This window comes from Pleurodeles waltl, chromosome 8, assembly GCF_031143425.1.
Source record: "Pleurodeles waltl isolate 20211129_DDA chromosome 8, aPleWal1.hap1.20221129, whole genome shotgun sequence".
Classification (NCBI taxonomy): Eukaryota; Metazoa; Chordata; class Amphibia; order Caudata; family Salamandridae; genus Pleurodeles; species Pleurodeles waltl.
This window is the reverse complement of record NC_090447.1, coordinates 153,413,558-153,435,919: the sequence shown is the minus strand read 5'-3', so window position 1 is coordinate 153,435,919 and position 22,362 is coordinate 153,413,558. Positions and strand designations below refer to the sequence as shown.

Sequence of the window (22,362 nt, the reverse complement as noted above, 5' to 3'; positions counted from 1 at the left end):
GAATGCCCTGTCACTGAACTGGTCAGGGGCATTTGCCTACCCCTTTCCACCAATTTCCCTAATACCAAAGGTACTGGAGAAGGCCAGGAGATCAGGAACAAATCTCATCCGGATAGCCACACAGTGGGCCAGACAAGCATGGTACTGGGACCTACTCTGTCCAGGGAACAGTTTATAAAGATCAAACCACAATGAGATCTACTCACAATACAAAGGAGGAAATTATTCCACCCAGAACCTCAGTACATGGAATTCAGACACTTAAACCTACCACACAGAAACAAGAAGCAAGAAAACCAACAAGATGCTATGCATCAAAATAAAATAAAAATACCTTCTATGGTGCACAGGAAACTATACACAACAAACAATAGCTAGACAGGAGACAGGGTACAACATATTTCACACACTTAATATACAAAGGAAGCAACTACTCTTCACTCAAGGTACCCCTGGGAGCAATCATGGCCTACACCAGAGGGGCATTATGCAAAGGTTTCTTCACAGCACCAGTAATAAAAAAGGTTCCTGGAAGGATGTAAAAATTGCCCCACCAACAAAGGCCCCAGTCCCAACGTGGAACTTAAACACAGTACTAACACAATTCATGACAAAACCATTCGAACCCTTGCACGAGGCTAATTTAAAATTTCTTACACTAAAACAGCCTTCTTAATTGCGATTGCATCGCTACAAAGAGTGAGAGAGATCCAAGCCTTAACAATAGAAGAACCATGCATGCAAACCCACAAGGACAAGGTAGTTCTCAGAACAAACCAGCAGTTCCTACCTAAGGTGGTCAAAAGGCTCCACATGGATCAAACCATACAGTTACCAGTTTTCATCAAAAACCCACAAAACGAAATGGAGAAAAAACTGCATACACTGGATGTAAGAAGTGCACTAGTATACTACTTGGAAGAAACCAAGTGACTGTGCAAAGGTAATCAATTATTTGTTGCATGTGCTAAAGGCAACAAAGGGAACCCGGTCAAAAAGGGGACCATTGTATGATGTATCGTATAGACAATTCAAGCATGCTATGTAACGGCAAGCAAACAGCCACAATGTCCACAGGCACACTCAACAAGGAAAAAAGGTGCAACCCTGGCATTCAAAGCTAACATGCGCAAAGACACCATTTGCGCTGCAGCAACATGGGCATCCCATCACACATTCACAAAACATTATTGTGTGGACATCCAAATGCATGGGACAAAAAGTACTGCAACACCTGTTTGCAAGTTCATCATTTCAACCCAACCAACCCAAATAAATGGGAGAAACTGCTGTACAGTGTGATGCACAACGAAAAGGTTACTTACCAGTAAGAGTAGTTTTGTAACCCAAAAAGTTTATTGGATTTATGTGCGACCGACCCACCCACCTCCCCAGAAAACAAAACAGGTGGGGTAAGAGGTAAAAAAATAAATAAAAAAAAGATAAAAACAAACGGAAAAAGAATCCGAAGATGGCTACCACACACAGGAACGTCCGGGGCGCCGTCTGTCGTCCTACGGAGACGGACCCAACACCAAATGGAGGTCGACGACACCCAGGAAAGAGGGGAAAAACAAAACAAAAACATTCAGACCCAACAACTAGATGGCGGATTGATGCACAGCATGTGAATCAAGAAAACTCTTCAGGCTGCAAAACTACTCTTACAGGTAAGTAACCATTTAGTTTGCCAATGCTTATTTCTTTGTCAGCACTCCATGGAAGTATATGTGTTTTCTTGCTGTCTACTTCCCCCATGCTCTTCGTGTTGCTGTCCAGCCTCCCAGATTGTCTGTTGCTTCCTCCACCCCTCTCCGTCCTGCTTCCTTTTGCCTTTTATTACATTTGACAATCCCCCCAAGCTCCCAATTCTTCAGTTATGCATTCCAAATCCTCTATGTTGATATGTCAAATTCAAAGAATTTCCTTTCAAAGAATTACAGCAATTTGTAAAGTATGAACACCTGCATTTTCACATCCTATTGGTTATCCTTTAATCCTTTAACAGCCAAGGACGTAACAGTTACATCCTTGGCTGCGGCGCGGAGGCGCCAAGGACGTAACCGTTATGTCCTGGTACTGGCTCATGGGGGGAGTGTTAGTGCTCCCCCCATGAGGTTCGTCTCTGCGTCCCCAGGCACGGATGGAAGGGGAATCGCTTCCCCTTATAAAGCCCCCTCCCCACCTTGGCGTATGATGACGTCCGCGAACGATAGTGCGCGCGGAACTCATCAGAGGCCTGCCTCTCAGCACAGATTGGAAGAGAAATGCAAAAGCATTTCTCTTCCGAACACTGGAGGGGCGAGGAAGGCATGAAAGGAGAGAAAAGGCCTTTCCTCTCCTTTCATATCTCTCTCAGCATTTCTGCTGCCCGATCGCGATGCGATCGGGCAGTAGAAATGCCCATTAGACACTGGGGAATTTTTGTTATTGTTGGAATTGTCAAGGGCAATGGCCGCTCCCCAGGGTGACAATTTTTTTTTTAGGCCATTTCTGCCTCCCCCCCCCCTGGGGGCAGATCAGCCTAATATAATTAGGCCGATCTGCCCCCATGGGGGGCAGGAAACCCCTAGACACCAGAGATAATGTTTATATATATATATATATATATATATAAATATATATATATATATCGCAGGAGTGGGGGAGGGCAAATTATTTTTAGGCCATTTCTGTCCAACTCCCCCGGGACCGAAACCACTAGACACGAGGATTATCCTTTTTTTTTTTTTATACTTATGCATAAGGGGAGAGGCCCCTTGGGCAAGGGCTGCTCCCAAGGGGGGGCAAAATATTTTTAGGCCATTTCTGCCCCAGCTGGGGGCAGATCGGCCTAATATAATTAGGCTGAGGGGCAGAAAACCCATAGACACCAGGGCTAATTATTATTATTTTTATTAATATATGTGGGGAGCAACCTCTTAGGCAAGGGTCGCTCTCCAGGGGGCCAAATTATATTTAGGCCGAAACCACTAGACACCAGGGATTTTTTTGTTTTGTTTTATATACTTATGCATAAGGGGAGCGGCCCCTTGGGCAAGGGCCGCTCCCCAGAGGGGGACAAAATATTTTTAGGCCATTTCTGCCCCCCCCCCCCCCGAAGGCAGATCGGCCTAATATAATTAGGCCGATCTGCCCCCGGGGGGCAAGAAACCTCTAGACACCAGGGATAGATAGATATTTTTTATTTACTTTATGTTTTTATGTATGGGAGCAACCCCTTTGGCAAGGTTTACTCCCCTGGGGGGCAAATTGTATTTAGGCCATTTCTGCCCCCCAAGGGAGCAGAACCCACTAGACACCAGGGATTGGTGTGTGTGTATGTGTGCGTTTTGTTTGGTGGGGCAGCCCCTTGGGCAAGGGTCGCTCCCCATGGGAGCACATTACTGTTGGCCATATCTGCCGCCCTTGGGGGCTGATTGGCCTATTCTTGGAAGGTCCATCTGCCCCCAAGGGGGGCAGAACACCCACCACAGACCAGGGAAGATTTTGTTTTCAAAATAAGAGGGTGGGGATATGCATATCCCCACCCCAAATAAATGGAACCAAAGTTGTTCTGCCCACCAGTGGGCAGATTGGGCAGTTACCCCCGACCCACACCCCGGCGGGGGGGGGGGGTCAGAAAGTCTACTAGCTGCCATGGAATTAAAAAAACAAAACGTGGGGGGTGGCTACCAACCAGTATGGGGCTGGTTATGCCCCACCCCAACTGAAGGGGGTAACAGTTTTTCAGCTCTCCCCCACACACTAAAACATCTTATCCCACGGCAAGCAAGAGGACATTTGATTATTTTGGGTTTTGGTTTTACATTTGGGCCATGAGAGCTTGGTAACTCTCAAAATCGGCCCACTTCGAATGGTGAGGGCTGCACCTTTTTGGCTTTGGGACGCTGCCATTTAGAAAAATCTAAAAGACCTAGACACATCTGAAAACTAAATATCCGGTTGATTGCAGGGTGGTGTGCTTGACATGCACCTGCACCATTGTCTTACCCACAGTGCCCTGCAAACCTCCAACTTTGCTGGAAATCACACATTTTTCCCACACTTTTGTGATGGAACCTTCCAGAATCTGCAGGAATCCACAAAATTCCTACCACCCAACATTGTCTCATCTATACCGATAACAATTCTGCTGCACCTGTCAGCCTAAAAATTTTTTTTTTTCAAACTGCTCTTTTTGACCCGCTTTGGTTTCCCCTCAATTTTGACACGTTTTTGGCTCTTCTCTGTCACAGGCACTTGTCCCACCTACACAAGTGAGGTTATAATTTTTACTGGGAAATGTTGGGTGGTAGGAAATTTGTCCCAGTGAGGTGATGCCACACAGAAATGTGGGGAAAATGTTTTTTTTTGTTTTTGTTTTTAGCTAAATTTGAGGTTTGCTAAGGATTCTGGGTAAGAAAACATTGGGGGATCCACACAAGTAACACCTCCCTGGACTCCCTCGGGTGTCTAGTTTTCAGAAATGTCTGGGTTTGGTAGGTTTCCCTAAATGGCTGGTGAGCCCAGGACGAAAAACACAGGTGCCCCACCCCACCCCACCGCCTGCAAAAACAGGTAGTTTTGTATTTGATAATTTTGATGTGTCCAGATAGTGTTTTGGGGCATTTCCTGTTGCGAGCACTAGGCCTACCCACACAAGTGAGGTACCATTTTTATCGGGACACTTGGGGGAACGCTGGGTGGAAGGAAATTTGTGGCTCCTCTCAGAGTCCATACTTTCTGTCACCGAAATGAGAGGAAAACGTGTTTATTGGGCCAAATTTTGAGGTTTGTAAAGGATTCTGGGTAACAGAACCTGGTGAGAGCCCCCAAGTCATCCCATCTTGGATTCCCCTAGGTGTCTAGTTTTAAAAAATGCACAGGTTTGGCAGATTTCCCTAGGTGCCGGCTGAGCTAGAGGCCAAAGCTAGGCACTTTGCAAAAAACAGCTGTTTTCTTTGGGAAAATGTGATGTGTTCACGTTGTGTTTTGGGGCATTTTACTGTTGCTGGCGCTAGGCCTACCCACACAAGTGAGATCCCATTTTTATTGGGACACTTGGGGAAACGCTGGGTGGAAGGAAATGTGTGGCTCCTCTCAGATATAAGAACTTTCTGTCACCGAAATGAGAGGAAAAAGTGTCTAGTTTTAAAAAATGTGTGGGTTTGGTACGTTTCCCTAGGTGCCGGCTGAGCTACAGGCCAAAATCTACAGCTAGGCACTTTGCAAAAAACACGCCAGATTTCAATGTAAAAATGTGATGTGTCCATGTTGCGTTTCCTGTCACCAGCATTAGGCCTACCCACGCAAGTGAGGTACCATTTTTATCGGGAGATTTGGGGGAACACAGAATAGCAAAACAAGTGTTATTGGCCCTTGTCTTTCCCTACATTTGTTAATTCCAAATGTAAGACAGTATGTAAAAAAGACATCTATTTGAGAAATGGCCTGTAATTCACATGCTAGTATGGGCACCCCGGAATTCAGAGATGTGCAAATAACCACTGCTTCTCAACACCTTATCTTGTGCCCATTTTGGAAATACAAAGGTTTTCTTGATACCTATTTTTCACTCTTTATATTTCAGCAAATGATTTGCTGTATAACCGGTATAGAATGAAAACCCATTGCAAGGTGCAGCTCATTTATTGGCTCTGGGTACCTAGGGTTCTTGGGGAACCTACAAGCCTTATATATGCAGCAACCAGAAGAGTCCAGCAGACGTAACGGTATAGTGCTTTCAAAAATTGACATCGCAGGAAAAAGTTAGGGTAAAACGTGGAGAAAAATGGCTGTTTTTTTCACCTCAGTTTTAATATTTTTTTTATTTCAGCTGTTATTTTCTGTAGGAAACCCTTGTAGGATCTACACAAAGTACCCCTTGCTGAATTCAGAATGTTATCTACTTTTCAGAAATGTTTAGCTTTCTGTTATCCAGCATTGGTTTCACACCCATTTCTGTCACTAACTGGAAGGAGGCTGAAAGCACAAAAAATAGTAAAAATGGGGTATGTCCCAGTAAAATGGCAAAATTGTGTTGGAAAATACCGTTTTCTGATTCAAGTCTGCCTGTTCCTGAAAGCTGGGAAGATGGTGATTTTAGCACCACAAACCCTCTGTTGATGCCATTTTCAGGGAAAAAACCACAAGCCTTCTTCTGCAGCCCCTTTTTCCCTTTTTTTTTAAAATAAATGTAATTTTTGCTGTATTTTGGCTAATTTCTTGGTCTCCTTCGGGGGAACCCACAAAGTCTGGGTACCTCTAGAATCCCTAGGATGTTGGAAAAAAAGTGCGCACATTTGGCGTGGGTAGCTTATGTGGAGAAAAAGTTAAGAGGGCCAGGGATGTGGAATTCCTATCGCCCGACGCCCGGGACATCTTGTTTGGGGTCAAGGGCAACAAGTTTTTATGTTTACTTTGTCCTTGGGACAAGTAGGCCCAACCCTCTGCAGCTCAAACCCTTTGGCTGCCTGTTTACAGAGAGTGGAACTCTCTGCAGTTGAGTTTATGTGTTTCCCAAAGATAATGCTGTTCGAACTTTAATTTATGGTTCATTATTTGAAAGCCTTCATTATTAGGGTGAGTGCTGTAAATAAATGTTTTAAGGTCACACTTCACTACTGACGTTGGTTCCAGTACAAAAAAAAAAAACGTGTATACACATGTTTGAAAAGTTTAGGCTATGAGGCTAAGTATAATGCTCCCAGAATGCTCTCTGATTAGATGCAAATGAAGTGTCATTTAGTAAAATGTGTTGATGCATGCTAGTATTTCCCAAAAATATTTCTAATGGAAAATCAGTGTAACCATTTTCAACATGATTATGGGAAGCATGAAAATAAACACTGACAAAGCCAACTGATCTGACATATTTTTATAAGTCTTTTAGTTTCATTGATGCGTGTCTTGTTTTGACATGGCTTTTGTAACGCTTTATTGTTGTGGGAGCTACTAGGCCCTCAACATTGTAACAAACACTGGCAAAAAAAAACAAAAAAAGGTTTTTGAACTCTAAAAGCCCACGTTGCCACCAGTGGCATAACAAAGGCCCCGCAGCCGCCCTCCAGGGGGCCCCTTCAGCACCTGCCCTGAGTGAGTCTGGAGAGAGGGCTCCTCCATGTTCTTTGCAAAGGGGCACCCTCCAGTTTCGTTACGTCACTGATTGCCACTGTAGTTCATTACACTGAACAAAACTACTTTGTGTGCAATATGCTCCTTGTGGAAGAGCAGAATGCGATCACTCACAGTAAAGCCAGCCGAAAGAGAAAGAAATAGAAGTTTAATAAAAACAAAATGTCTTTGTTAACACCAGACCTAATTAGGGACCAAGACCCACATGTAGGTAGCTTTTTGCATGTCGCAAACAGCGACTTTCGCTGTTTGCGACGTGCAAAAAGCACATTGCGATGCACAAACCCAGTTTTGCAACTCGCACTTAGGAAGGGGTGTTCCCTTCCTAATTACGACTCGCAGTGCAATGTAGGATTGTTTTGTGACTGCGGGCGCAAACCAATCGCAGTTTGCACCCATTTCAAATGGGTGCTAACACTTTCGCAAAAGGGAAGGGGTCCCCATGGGACCCCTTCCCCATTGTGAATGTCATTGTAAACATTTTTTCAGAGCAGGCAGGGGTCCTGCGGACCCCTGCCTGCTCTGAAAAAAATTAAACAAAAACTTTTCATTTTTCGTTTTTGTAATGCATCTCGTTTTCCTTTAAGGGAAAAATGGCTGCATTACAAAAAAAAAAAAAAAACTGCTTTATTGAAAAGCAGTCACAGACATGGTGGTCTGCTGTCTCCAGCAGGCCACCATCCCTGTGGGGGTCGCAAATTGCGACCCACCTCATGATTATTCATGAGGTGGGCATTTGCGAAGCCCTTGCGAATCACAGATGGTGTTAGGGACACCATCCTACATTCGGATTTGCGACTCGCAAATTGCGAGTCGCTCTGACTCGCAATTTGCGGGTCGCAAATCTGAACCTACCTACATGTGGCCCCAAATTCTTAAAGAAAGTCACAAAAGTGCACCCATGGTATATGTCGTACCCCTATAAAATATTTGTGAACTGTATTTTAGCATGGGTAAATACGATGTGTAGATTTGCTCATGTGAAAATCTATTGAGCATTTGCAAGTTCATTTTCCCTCCAGCCACTTTCTTCCCAACCCTGGAAGAAGTTCTAATTCTGCCATTGTCAGGAGTAAATGTCCAACCTTTCTTATTATGGGAACATATTCTAGAGAAGCTGGTGAAAATCTTTAAAACATGCAGGTTAGTAGGTTTGCAGACTCAAAAAGATTCCAGCCCTGGAACTATTGCTTACTGCTTCCTCCAGCCCCAGTATGCAGATCTGCAGAAAGGTGGCAAAATAAGGAAATTGCTACAGTAGGGATTGAAACTGCAAGTATTCAAGCCCTACTATGGTAGTAGCCCTGGCATAATCAGAGAGGCTATTATCAGAGCTTTTACATAATGAGATTGCTGGCATAATTTGTCGCAACCTTACATGGCACCAAGGGGACAAGTAGATCTTTTTACAGGACAAGTAGATTTGAGAAGCAACCTGTCCCCTGGACAAGTAGATATTTTAATAAATCCCACACCCCTGGAGGCCCTAAGCACGAACTGCCCCAAACAGCCAAGAAAAGGCTTGGCACCTGAGAGGGAAAAGGCCAGGCAGCGAATGGGTTAAATTCAGTGAAGGTTCCTGGAGTTATACGATTTATTTAAAGATGTTTGTATGCAGTGATATTGATCACAAAACATGCCTTTCCCCCCTTGAAAGATTTTGTTTTCAAATATATATATATATATAGCTTGTATGACATTTTTCTAAGTCCTTTTAAATTAATTTAAAGCACTATTTTTTATTTCGTAATATTGATTAAAAAATCTTACCCAAATATTTCATATATTGGTTCACCAAATTAGAAAGCTTGCTATATCTCATACTGCATGCATGCAGTATATTACAGAGGCAGATACAGTGTCTCTTTGGGTATGCTCTGGTCACAGTTTCCACTGAAAAGGCATGTTTTTGTTTTCTTAATAACTTTAGAACTGCTCAACTAATCTACACAAAATAAGTTCATCCACTTGGGGTTCAACACACTGGTTTTGTGCATATCTGTTTGGGTTGGGGCAAAAAAGTGTTATGTCAAAAAAGTGACTTTTCTCGTTTTAATGTGGAAAAAAACTGAAAAGAATTACACCAAACTTGGCTTGAAAGTAGAAACTTTCTCAAGGGAGTAATCCGTGTTGGTTTGGTGTCAGTCCATTCAGTACTCTTTGAGAAATCAGTGTTTACATTTTTTGGGCTTGGGTTGAAAAGTTAGTGTTAACTGGACCATTAGCTCGAAGACTTTCTGCAGACCTAGATTAAAAAAAATAAACAAATCTTATTGGAAGAGGGTGTTTTTTCTCCTAGTAGCCATATCGGGTCTGCAAACCCATTCCGGTTCTGAAGATTCAAAGTATTCTGATTATCGGAAACATGGAGGAAAATGTTGAGGCCTCCATTAGAGGATTTGGGGACTTTGTCCCCAAGTCCTGAAAATTGAAATGAAGGAGCTATAAGAGGGTATGGGGGAGGAGGGCATACCCTGACTTTATGGCTTTAGGTGAGGGTGCGGCCCAAAGGGGCCACATACCCCCAGGTTCAAATTTAATCAAAATCCTTCTGCAGGGTCCGTGAACCTTGGCTTGAGATCTGCAAAACCCCAACAAAGACTTGTGGGCCCATTTTTGACCTACTGCAGGGTTTGCAGACCCTCACAAGGTCCAGCAAAGGCCCAGAACCTTTGTGAACCCACCCTGGGCTCTGTGAATCCCTGCAAGAAAATTGCAAGTTTTGCAATCCAGAACTTACTCAACAGACATGCAAACCATAGCGCTCACATCAAATGCAGTGCTTCTGACCTCAGACTATTTATGCCAATAAGTAACGACTTCTAAAAGCACAATTAATTAAATAAATCATACCCCAAAAAATCTGCATTCTTAACTGTCTCTTTCATTGTGTTAAGGGTAATATGATATGCAATCTCAACTGTAAGATTACTTGCTACATGTGTGATTAATTGTCACATGAAGGATGAGATCAGGACCATTGCATTTTGATTTGAAAGAGATGTATTGCATAGCATTTGTGCAAGTAAAACATTATGGAGCTAACCATAACTTGTGAATTCAGTGGTTTTCGGTTTTAAATCGTAGCCATGACACTGGTTTTACAGTTTTTTTTTTTTCTTTATTTGTGAATTTCTCTATTGTTTTAAACATACCGTAAAGCGTTCTAACCAAGGCTAACCATAAATTTGCTTTAACCTTATTTTGTTTGTGTTAATTTTGTGATCATAGTCACTCTTTCTCTCTCTCTCTCTCTCTCTCTCTCTTATCACTGAAAAAATCAAAGGTTACAGGGACGTTATATTTTGGAAATAGAATAAAACTCACAAAAAAAAAACAAAGGTTACAGGGTTGTTATAGTTAGGTTCAGATTTTACAAGCACAAACCCACAGAAATTCAGCTGGCATAGTTAGTTATCTCAAGTAACTATAACTCGTGTTCTAAGGTAACTATAATTTGCTCCCTCGCCATGCACAGTTTTCTCATCAATAATTTTACTGCAAATGTTACAGTGATGTCAGTGATGTCAAAGAAGATATCATGAGTGATGTTAATAACTGGGTTAATTAGCAATGCATGGTGAGGGTGCAAGTTATGGTTACCTTAGGGCACGAATGATGTAATTTCCAAACATTGTTGTGTGTGCACTGTAAAGTTTTATTAGTAAAACTGTATGACTGTGCAAATGTAATAGTCATTTCAATTGAAAATGTGTTGTATGTAATTGCAGTGTGCTGCCACATGGGAATACTCCACTCTGCACCACTCCACACCAATGCACTCTAGTCTGCACCACTCCATGCCACTGCACTCCATGCCACTGCACTCTGCGCCACTGCATTGTGCACCACTGCACTCTACGCAACTTCACGCTACACCTCTACTCTGTGCTAGTGCACTTTGGACTACTCTACACCACTGCACTCTGACACTACACTCTACACCACTTTAGTATAGCCACGGCTGCCAACTCTGCACAACTCCATTCCATGCAACTGTATTCTACGCCACTTTGCAACACAGCACTGTACGTCACTGCACTCTTTGCCAATACACTCTACACCAATGCACTTTACTCTACAGCACTGAACTCTATGCCCCTGCACTCTAAGCCAATCAGCTGTACGCCACTCTAATCTACTCCACGCCACTGCACTCTACACCACTTTACACTATGCCATTACACTCTATGCCACTCTGCGCAACTGTACTCTACTTTGCACCACTCCATTCTACGCCACTTCACTCTACTCTGAAACAATCTACTCAACGCCACTCTGTGCCATTCTACCCTATGCCACTGCACTCTATGCCATTCTACTTTTTACCACTGTACTCTGCGCCAATGCACTCTACAGAACTGCACTCCTTCGCTCCACTGCACTCTAGTCTGCATCACTGTACTCTACGCCACTGCTCTCTACACCACCCTACTCCACACCACTGCACTCTGACACTTCTCTGCAACACTGCACTCTCTGCCACTGAATCCTGCACCACTCTACACTACTCCACTCTGTGGCACAGTACTCTACTCCCCACCACTCTATGCCACTACACTCCGACACTCTACCCCTCTGCATCACTCAACTGTATGCGCCTCCACTCTGCACCACTACCCTCTGCATCACTGCACTCTGTGCACCGCTTTAATGTATGCCACTGCATTCAACGCCACTGAATTCAATGGCACTGCACCATATTCCACTATACTCTGCAACACTGTATGCCAATGCACTCTACACCAGTCCACTGTATGTACTCTATGCCACTCCTTTGTATTCCACCCTAAGCGACTCCACACTATGCCACTCCAACACACTCTGCCACTCCACTCTACAACATTCTACTCCACTCTTCGACATTCCATTCTGTGACAATCCAAGCCACTCGTCCCTACGCCACTAACTTGTAGCCATGCTGAACAGCAGCCACGCGGTGTATAACATGGCTAAAACACATTGGTGACAAAGCCGATAGCTCTTGCATGGGTGCGACCTGTTGGCTTTGCCAATGCTTGTTTTGTGAGGCATTTGACTTGAAGTGGCTACCTATCATCCAGTCATCAGTTGGTAGTAGGTGAGTGCTGACAGAATATGAGTTAAGATATGATGGATTTTAAAGCTTTAACGTGATTGTGTTTTATCAGCGTAGTTACAGTAATTGAGGTAAAATAAAAATAAAAAAAATCATCTGATCATATAGCAGGCGAAGGGTGGGCGCAAGTGTGGATTTGTGCGTCTGTTCCAAATTAAATGTCCAATACAAATAACTCACATCCACTTGAGACAACCACTTGATGTGCATTGCGATCCTTTGACATTAGGAAACAAATCTTTATGAAAGCAAAATTCTACAAACTTGGCCTTAAATAGGTAACTCATGCCCATCATTAATGTTCCTGAAGTGTATGCATACTTAAGAACAGTGACCTAGATTTTTAAAGTTAATTTACTATTCTCATTTATTAAAGCTATTATTATATCACAGACTTAGCCTCATGAAAAGATGAGTGCTTTATAAGTGATAGATGATAGAACGAGAAATATGAATGTATGCAGTATTAAGTCGGGTTGTAATGTGAGGAGAGACTTCAGCATTCTACAAATTTACTTGCACAGTCTACAAAGGTGAGTCGTTTAGCCTTTCTGGAAGGCTAATAGGTTAGCCCTAATTCTGAAACCTTCAAGCTTTTGGTTATTAGTTTTAAGTATTGCCAGTTTGATCCTCCTGATTTGTGGATTTTATTTTCAAATAAGAAATAATCAAAATGCAATCATAGGTAATTACAGATCTGCACTTACATGGGTATAGTCGTGCTCATGACATTCTTTTCTTATGGAAGCAGTTGGGAGTAGTCTACTGTTGTAGCATCATAGTGTAACACCCACTAAATGTGAGATGACTTGCATCAGCTATTTCAGTTTCTTGCTGTCTGTTGGGTGCGTTTCTGGGGAAATAAGATTTCTGTCCCTTCCATAATGACCTTAAACTCCGTCTTCAGATCCTGCCAAACACAAGAATTGGTTCCCTTGCTTTTCTCCCTTTGATGATCACCTACAAATCCAAGTGGAATATTGAGTAAGGACAGTTTTGAACACAATATTCTCATCAGTAGCCTAAAGATAAAATTGGAATTAGTGTTGTTTTTATTTATTGAAGTTGATTCTTTCCTCAAACACTTAACACAAAACTCCACCTTGTGAGGCCACTTATTTCACTGCATCCTATATATATAGGATACCAAAAGATCTACTCTCAACAATATTTTCTGAATCCTGTATTGCTTTAATGGGAGAAATGTGCTCCTGTGGGGCAGGGTCATACTGCATCTACAAGCCAACCCCAGTAGTGATTGTGGTAAACACTAGATATCTCCACAGAATGTCATTGCCCTTGTGACCGGGAGACTACCATTCTGGGAATACCTAGTTTTGAGAAAATAATGTACAGTGACAGAATCTCTTTCTTCTGAGCACTGGAGTTAGAATTCTCTTGTTGCCTTTAGAAGAAATGTATCGTATAATTTAATTTATTCTATGTGTAGTGCTTTGTTGATCTTCCTTTAAATGGCTGCCTCAGTGAAATTCATTGTAATTAGACCTGTGACTTTATGCTGTGTTGTTTTGCAGAACCTTGTGTTTTCAATGAATTTTCTCTATGCTCAAGGTTAAGTTTTGTAAATGAGAATTCTATATTTCTCACAAGCATAATTTGTAAATAAACATGCGAAACATAGTGATGTTTTGGAACAAATGCTCTTGATTTTATTTTGTCTCTGTAAAGCGCTATGACAACCGTTAGGGGGCCTGGACTGTAGTCAATACAAGTACAGATACTTTAAAAAATTAAGAAATTCTCAAGGCTGCCGATGAATGTTTAAATACAAGTAGATGCCTGCTCTAATTATACTGTGCTGTACTGAACTTTGCAGCTTACTTTTGAATACATTACCATTGATAACCAACAATTAATTTATCTTTTATGAAAGGAGATGACTTGTGATAAATTAAGTCGACATTGAAAATCGGGTAGAGAGGCATCAATTGTAAAGGTTTTATAGTAACTTGGAAACCCGTCTCCCAAGAGCAGCCCCCGAGTCTTTCATTGACCGCCCCCCCCCCCCCCCCCTCTACAAACTATTAAAATATAACGACTTTGAGTTGCCAGCAACGTGGAGTCAAAAGGCATAACTCTTTCCTGATGGCGCGCCAGGCAATTAAATGGTCCATTACCTGTGTAAAAATTTAACCTTCTTACATTAAGGAAGACTTTTAAGTCCTGGTTATTAGGAAAAGGATTAGTTTAATGTTTCATGATAAGAAAGTTCCTTTTTCTCTGAAAAGCAACTTCGCTTTAAATTAATTTTGTTTGTAGTTACATCATCATGGCTCATGACCCACAAAGTTATTAATGTGACTACAGTGTCTTTATTTTAGGCTGCACCTGTTTGCAAAATATATACATAATTCAGTATCCTTTAATTTGTGGGTTCACTATACAGCGTTTTCACTTTTGACTGCAAATGTTTATTAGTAACGGTTTGATTGAATTTGCATTTTGACAACTAAAACGTAAAACCCCATTTGTTTTTATTTCAGATTTAATCCAGTGCACCAATGAGATGAATGTAAATATCCCACAGCTCGCAGACTCCTTGTTTGAAAGAACGACAAACAGTAGTTGGGTGGTGGTTTTCAAGTCCCTCATCACCACCCACCATTTGATGGTATATGGAAACGAGGTAAACCACATTTTTATTGACGTAAAATAATAGAAATGTAAGATTCGTTTTTGTATTTTCTTCATCTGTATTTGTACTGCGTTTTCTTTTAGTGTTTAAACTGATAGACCTTGGCTAATTGCTTCTCGTGTGCAGAAATGTATACAAACTTAGCTGTACTTTAGAAAACGCTGCCCCAAATAGCTTGATCCCATTTCTTGAAGGCGTTCTGTTTTTGAGAACTTTATTTTTATGTTTGAGCATTTCTACCAATATATTTAAGTGAAATACGTTTTAGAAGTTAGGGTTCATTGTACATGACACCTACAAGAACTCTGCTTTTTGAAGCTGTTTCTTACAGACAATAAAATGGGTATTGACTATTAGTATTCTGAAGGTTACACGAATAATGGATTCCCTGCAATTTTAGCTGTTTAAGTTGGATATCTTGCATAGAGTTGTTTGTTAAAATAATCTTTGTCATAGAGGAAGTTAATGACTATGAATTTGGACTCAATATTACTCGAACTTGCTCCTAAAATAGATGAAAGACCACCAGGAACATGATGCCGATTAAAGTGACCTCAGCGTAGCCCCACTGTATTGTCAATAAGCCTGTGAACCTGAAGATTTACTTTTGAAACTATATGGCTTTAACTTGAGATCGTAATTATAACTTCCCTCTCTGTACAGCTTAGCCTAATAGCTCACATGGTGTTTTAGGCAGAAAACATATTCAGCCTGATTTCTATATGTTGCTTTCATTCGAACCAGAAAATACTAGTTTTGAGATGCATGTCCCTTGTTGTAGCTTCATAGGAAAATCAATAAAAATGTGGTAAAAAAAATATTTGTCATAGAACAAGGATCTGTAAAGATCTTTAAAAAAAAATACATTTTTTTCTTCACTTAAGTGTTTTTACTACTATGGCTTAACTGGACACCAAACCCAGGCCTTGCAAAAATGTTCAACGCAGCCTCACCCTGCAGGAAACAGCGATGAAAATGTGCCCATTGGGGCATGGTTGGTCTATAACAGCCCACCCAGGGCTGCAGCTCATTCAATCAATGCCAGAGAGGGACAATGACAACGTCTCCCACCTTGTTTCCCTTGCTCCATGTGTCCTCTGTTTCTTCTCTAATCCCCCATCCCTATATGCTCTTGCTGTGTAAACTTGTGCCTGAGCTTGTGAGTCAGCATGTTTGTACTGGAGCATTCTATTAATGACTGTTGAGGACATGTGCTCAGGATATTAGCCAAGCCAGATGCCAGACACATTGCTGTATACTTATTCATAAAATATGTTTCTGTTTTGTTCCTGTGCTTGTCCCGTCACAGTAGCACCAAGAGGGGATTTCTGAGGTTTGGTCCAATGATGGCAGAGTCTACATTGAAATTCACCCAGTCACCTTCATTAAGCTTCCTTTTAATATCAAATAAAGGAGTGCAAAATCCTTGGTTTAGTGGACGATCTAGAACTGGTGATCAGGATGCCCATTATGTCAAATATTGTTTAAGTTCTGGTTGTGGGAGTCAGTGTTCAGGATGTAAAGAAAGCAGTTATTCTTTGGAAGTGATAAAATGGGTTTTGCCCATTTAAACCCACTGGATTTTTCAGTAACTGAGTCTCACTCATGGTTAAGTCAGTGGAAATGGACTGAGAACCCTAAACGCCCGTATCCACCTTTTATGATTAGTTCAGTGCTGCGCAGTTATTGTAACAGGCGTGTGACTAGTAACACATACACATGCACACATACATGTATGGGTTGAGCATGTGAGACTGCAGTCTTGTTCAGCCTGGTATCTGCACATGGGTAGCTTGTCACAGAAGGGACTCTCCAGGGATTTCTGCTGACCTGATGGAGGTCTTATGATGCGAGTGGGCCTACACAATGTACACCTGTAGTGATTACTGAAAATTCTGTGTACTTTACTGATTTACCCTGTGTGGGCAAAACCTGTGCCACAACACAATTTTTTCCTACATAGTCCTAGAGACACGAGTCAGGTGGGTAAACATGTACATAGAGTATAGACCCACAGTGACTATCACCATAACTGATTCTGTAATATACTTAGAGAATTGTTATACTTCCCTGTTTCAGCTCATAAGCAGATGTTGGCCCTTTGTCATCCCTACTGGGCCAACTCAATTACTCTGCTGGCCGGCCAGAGGTTCAAAGGCCTCTTCACACAAAAGAGCCACTTGACTGTGCTTGGCCCAATTCCTGGGAAAAGAAGGGATGGGAAATAAATCTGTATGTGCTGATTAACTCTTCACACTGCTCCTGGGCTGGGAAAGTCCAAGCCCACAGAAAGAAAGCAGACAGTCCAGACCTCTGGAGGGGAATACAGAAGGGGTACTCCTTTAACGTTTTGTTGGGAAGGGGTCAGGCAGCTGTGTCAGTTGGGCTCCTAGGGAAGGTCTTGACATAGACCACCTCGATCTGCCATGTTAAAGTGCCCCAGAATGCTGTGCAGGAGGCATTGGGCAGGGTTGGAGTGATGATGTGGCACCCTTGGATTGGGCAGAGGTCCTTACCTTCCAGACCTTTCCACTGACAATTGAAAACCCCTCCACAAGTGAGTGTCTGTTGATAACTGACTGGACCTGGGAGAGATGAAGTTGAAAGAGTGCCCTACTGGAGGGAGAAGTTACCTGACACCACTGGGCAGATAGACTCAAGGACCTTCACGCTGACTAGCACCTAGAAACTGGGAGTATTACTCCAGGGCCAGTGGGGCTGCCCACCTTTCTGCCCTTTGAGGGACAGTGGAGGGATAGACCTGCTTGAGGAGACTTTGGAGGGTTCTCCTGCATCTTTTGAGGACTGGTCTTCCAGGAGTGAACAATGCAGCTCCAGGAAGCCCAGAGGCTAGAGTTTGGCACCAGTGGTAAAACACTACCTCTGTGTCCAAACGACCCATTAGGCCTGGAGAAAATGCAGAAGAAAGCCTGGTCCCCAGGGAGGCAAGGCTGGAAAATTAGCATAAAGCACTGGGACTGATTTGCTACATATTTCCAGAGGCCTGGGGGTCAGCGCACACTTAAAAAATAAATATATATATATTGGGAGGGTGCATGAAAGGCTTTGAGAAGAAGCAGCAAACTATAGAGACCAAGCTGGTAGATTACATTGTTGATACTCAGTGTTGCGGTTGCAGGGTACAGCAAACAGATGCTGGAGTTGGTTCTAAATACCCTATTGTACATAGGCTTCACATGTGGAATATATTACAACTGATAAAATCATAGTTGAATTGGTGCAAGGAATTCACTGGTTTACTCTTGACTGAACAATCTGAGTTTTGCCTCACTTGGTAGAATTTGGAAACACATAGTGTTTGAAGAAACATGGAAAATGTCAAAACACCAAGCCTTTCAGCAGCTCAAGATTATTCAAATTTGTATTACTTATTGAGGTACTTGGTAGTATCATTCTATCACTGTGAATGCAATACAGAATGGTCAGGATTTTAGAACATCTCTACTTTGCTGTGATAATTATTGTATTTTGTGGCAGGTGTCAATCTTGTAAAGGGGATGTGTGTAGGTTTCATATGTGGAAGCACAGTAAAATGATTTGTTTCATGATCTTGTAGTCAACATTAAAAACAAATTGGTAGGATTTACTTAGATCAACAGCATACAAGCAAAGGTTTTTACAAATAATAAAGTAAATTGTATGTTAAATTGAATGTCATTCAGTAAACAAAACATACTTTATAAAAATGAAACAAAAATGAATATCTTTAATTTTTGCTGTGCAGTACATTCTTGAGGAGGATTGTTGAGGGACACACACATACAGGAGCTTTGTTGGCTTCGTAGCCTGTGCGGTCTCAGGGAAAACTATATTTTGCATGAGATAAACAATATGTTCTTTTAAGATGTAATACAGTATAGTTTATACTTTATTGCATAATTAATAAAAATCATTGCAATCACCACAAAAAAGCGTTAGTAAGAGAGAATATGAATTTTATTGAACGTTTTATGGCGCTCTATTGATAGACCAAATAAACCCTACTGACGTGTTGAACACCTACTGGCATACATTCATATATACCAGATCAACATTGAGCCACTGACCGGTGTACTAAACCAACTCAAGGGGCACTAGGTGATAAACATCAGAAAACGTTTCTGGGTTAATTATTCGTAAAGAATTTTAGGGCTATTAAAATGTAATTTGTCCAGTCCAAGGGTTGGGTATAAAAGTTCAGTTGGAAGAAACGCTGTGACCATTGCTCGTGTGACGAGAGCTGACAGTGTTTATTTCTGGTACGAACTGGTGGCTTGGTCAATCGTCTTGGTTTTTTGCTGCATGTTTTAAGAGGTATTCAGTTTTTCCAATAAATTTAGCCAAACAAGCCATGTATTGAGGAGTCAACCCTTTGAGACTAAACTAAATTGCCTGCTGCCACGATCTGATACCATTGGAATTGAAGATATTTTTAAGATACAACTTCCACCAAGGTAGCAAAGCACGGCGTATAACAAGGATGGTTAGGAAGTATTCGCGGTGATGTGCGCAAAGTCTGCATCTTCCGCTATTTGCGGGTGTAAGCCATTTTGGAGCAGCATCCAATGAAAGTAGTAGTCCAAGTCTGGCGTGGAGCACCTTTATTTTTAGAGTCGTTTTTAATATTTCTGCCATGTGAGGGTGTGCTGTTGGAGCCTTATAAGTGTTAATTGTCATCGATGAGTGCGATTGCTTTCTGATCTTGTCTTTGCTCCATGGGAGCAGCAGCTTGACTCGTTTGTTTAGTAATTGCTTGAAGTGTTTGTAAGGTAAGGTATTTTGCCATAGTTCTTTTGCCTGCAGATGCTTTACGGCTTAAGCTATTCTTTTTGGCCATGGATTTAAGACTTCTGCCAAGTTTGTGCCAATTTCCTCTGAAATCAGTGCCTTGAGTGTATTTGGTTGAGCCATCTTAGTGTGGAGGCATATTTAAGCAAAGCCCCGTCTTGTTCTTGGTCTTGTAACCCGAATTCCAGTCTGATCTGCGCTGGAGAGGAGGTGTGTGGAAGGCCGAAGAGAAGGCGAATGACTTACTGGGAGATCTTTCCAGACCATATGCCAAGGCAGGCATGAACTGTGCCTTAATCACTGTAAGGAGTGGACACCAGGTTGGACTTGGTAGTTTCATAGGCAGGGCTAGAACTGATGCCAGTTGGGACGCCATTCTAGCTTTCAGTGTCTTCAGGTGCAGGCGGTGCGACCAGCTCTCCTTTAGCCAGGCGCCAAGATATTTATATCTTCTGCTTCTGTCCACTAGTTGATCCCCACAGAGCCATTTCATTTTCTTTATTACCTACTTGCCAAAGATGACTTCCTTGGTTTTCTCCAGGTTTACCAACTGCTCATTAGTCTTGCAATACTGATCAAAGGTGTTTAGCACTTTTTGGAGTCCTGTACCTGTAAGATTCAATAAGACAATATAATCTGCATATAATAATGCTGTTGGAGGATGGCTGCCCAGTTTGGGGGGATGGGAGCTGGTGCTGTTCAGTTGTGTGCATAAGTCTACCAAGTAAAGGTTGAAAAACATCGGAGCTAGCACGCAACTTTGCTTGACGCCTCTGTCTATCTGAATTTTGACACTCTTCCATTATCGCCTACTTTCACCATTGCCCAGTTTTCTGAATATAGAGGCTGTATTCCTTTTAACAGTTCTGGTGAGGTGTTGAGGTTTGCTAGCTTCCTCCACAGCCTGCTCCAGTCCACTGAATCAGTCTTTAGATAAGTCCACAAACCAGGCGTATAGGGCCATTTTCTTGTTTGTATACTTTTCCACAAGCATAGCTAGTATCTGGTTGTCGGAAATGCTTGCCGAAGGCCTGAAACCAGTTTGATTTAGGGTTTTAGATTAAGCTTGATTGCCCATTCTTTAGGCTCCTCCAGCAGGAGACCCACAAATATTTTTGCGTCATTGTCAAGCAGTGAGATCAGTCGATAGCTATTGAGGTTCCCGTAGGGGTCTTCTTGAAAACTGGGTGAAAAATTGCCCCTTTCCAGGAATCCGGTATTTTGTCTTCCATGCTGCGGGCGTTAAATAGATTGCACAGCAGGCCTGACCAGAGGGCGGGTTGTGTTTTAGTACTCCTCCTGGGAGGCCATTTGGCCTGGAGCCCCACTCTGTCTGCAACATTGCATTTGCTCCTCAATCTTTTGTACTTCAAAGGACAATGGCTTTGATTCGCAGCTTGAAGTAGGAAATGTGTTTTTCTGTATTCGAGCCGCAGTAGAGGTTTAAAATGTGCTTGATCCATTTTCTCTCTGGCACCGCGTTACTTTGGATCCCAGTGGTCCTGGGCTCCAGTTGATTGATAATGGACCACAGAGGCCGGCTGTTCTTTTTTTTTTACTAGCCTCCACGATTCTGATCCATTCCTGGTCTATGTATGCCTGCTTCGCTTCCCATACTGACTTCTTGTATTTCTTTCTTAGTTCATGAGAAGTGCACAGGTGGCTGTTACCTGGCTGTTAACTCTTTAGGAATTTGTCTGTTTTGTTAAGCTGTTGGCTTTGTTGCCTTAAGGCCTGCGTGAACCATTGTTTTCTGCTTGGTGGAGGGCCAACCCTTAACAGTTGATTGGGTTCTAGCTGGTTCCTTAGTGATATCAGCATTGCTTCCCATTTTGTGATTATGTCCACCTAGTCCATTTGATCATTTGGGGGTTATTACAACTTTGGAGGAGGTGTTAATCCGTCCCAAAAGTGACGGTAAAGTGACGGATATACCACCAGCCGTATTACGAGTCCATTATATCCTATGGAACTCGTAATACGGCTGGTGGTATATCTGTCACTTTACCGTCACTTTTGGGACGGATTAACACCTCCTCCAAAGTTGTAATAACCCCCATGGTAAGTTAGCTTGCCATGCCTCATATTTCTCCATACACATGTTGGACCATGTTACGCGATGTAAGTGGCTTACAGGGTCCTGTTCGCCTGTCCGGGTGATAATTGTTATTTTTTATTTTCATAATTTGTGGATGGTGGTCGCTTTGGCATCTCACCTCTATGCTAAAGACTTGGAAGTACTTGAAAATGTCCATTGAAGTAAAAGTGTAGTCTAAGGTGGAAGCAGATTTCTTAGAAGTGTAACTCTGGTTCATTGGGGTGTCTTTGGGGAATATGCCATTTAGGGCCCTCAGCCCTTGTGCCTCAAGGAGTCTTACAAGAGGGTGGTCACATTTGTCCATGGCCCTAAAAAGTTATTCTTGTGGCGGAATACCCAGACACTGATCTAGGGTGCCTTCTCTGGAGCTTCTTTTACCATGGTTGGCGATGTTTAGGTTAAAGTCACCTTTAATGATCCAGGAGGTATTCACGCATGAGTATCTTAAGGATAACAATAATTTTTCCGTTGTGTCTAGCTGGTGCTGTTTGTGTCAAGTTAGGGTTGATGTAAATGTTTATTATTATGACAGGCAAGGATGTTTATTCCAGCAACCAGTTATCAATAATGATAGCTAACATGTGAGCTGATTGCAGGTCAATGTTC

The 22,362-nt window shown here is 42.3% G+C and overlaps 1 protein-coding gene across 6 annotated transcripts in view; it reads left to right on the top strand.

Moving 5' to 3' along the window:
• The window catches only part of PICALM (phosphatidylinositol binding clathrin assembly protein), a 449,858-nt gene that overhangs the window by 114,182 nt on the left and 313,314 nt on the right, over positions 1 to 22,362 (top strand). For all 6 annotated transcript variants that reach the window (XM_069203983.1, XM_069203980.1, XM_069203982.1 and 3 more), the window contains exon 2: positions 14,719 to 14,861. In XM_069203983.1, coding sequence (XP_069060084.1) covers positions 14,719 to 14,861 — 143 coding nt within the window. The remainder of the gene's footprint in view (positions 1 to 14,718; positions 14,862 to 22,362) is intronic.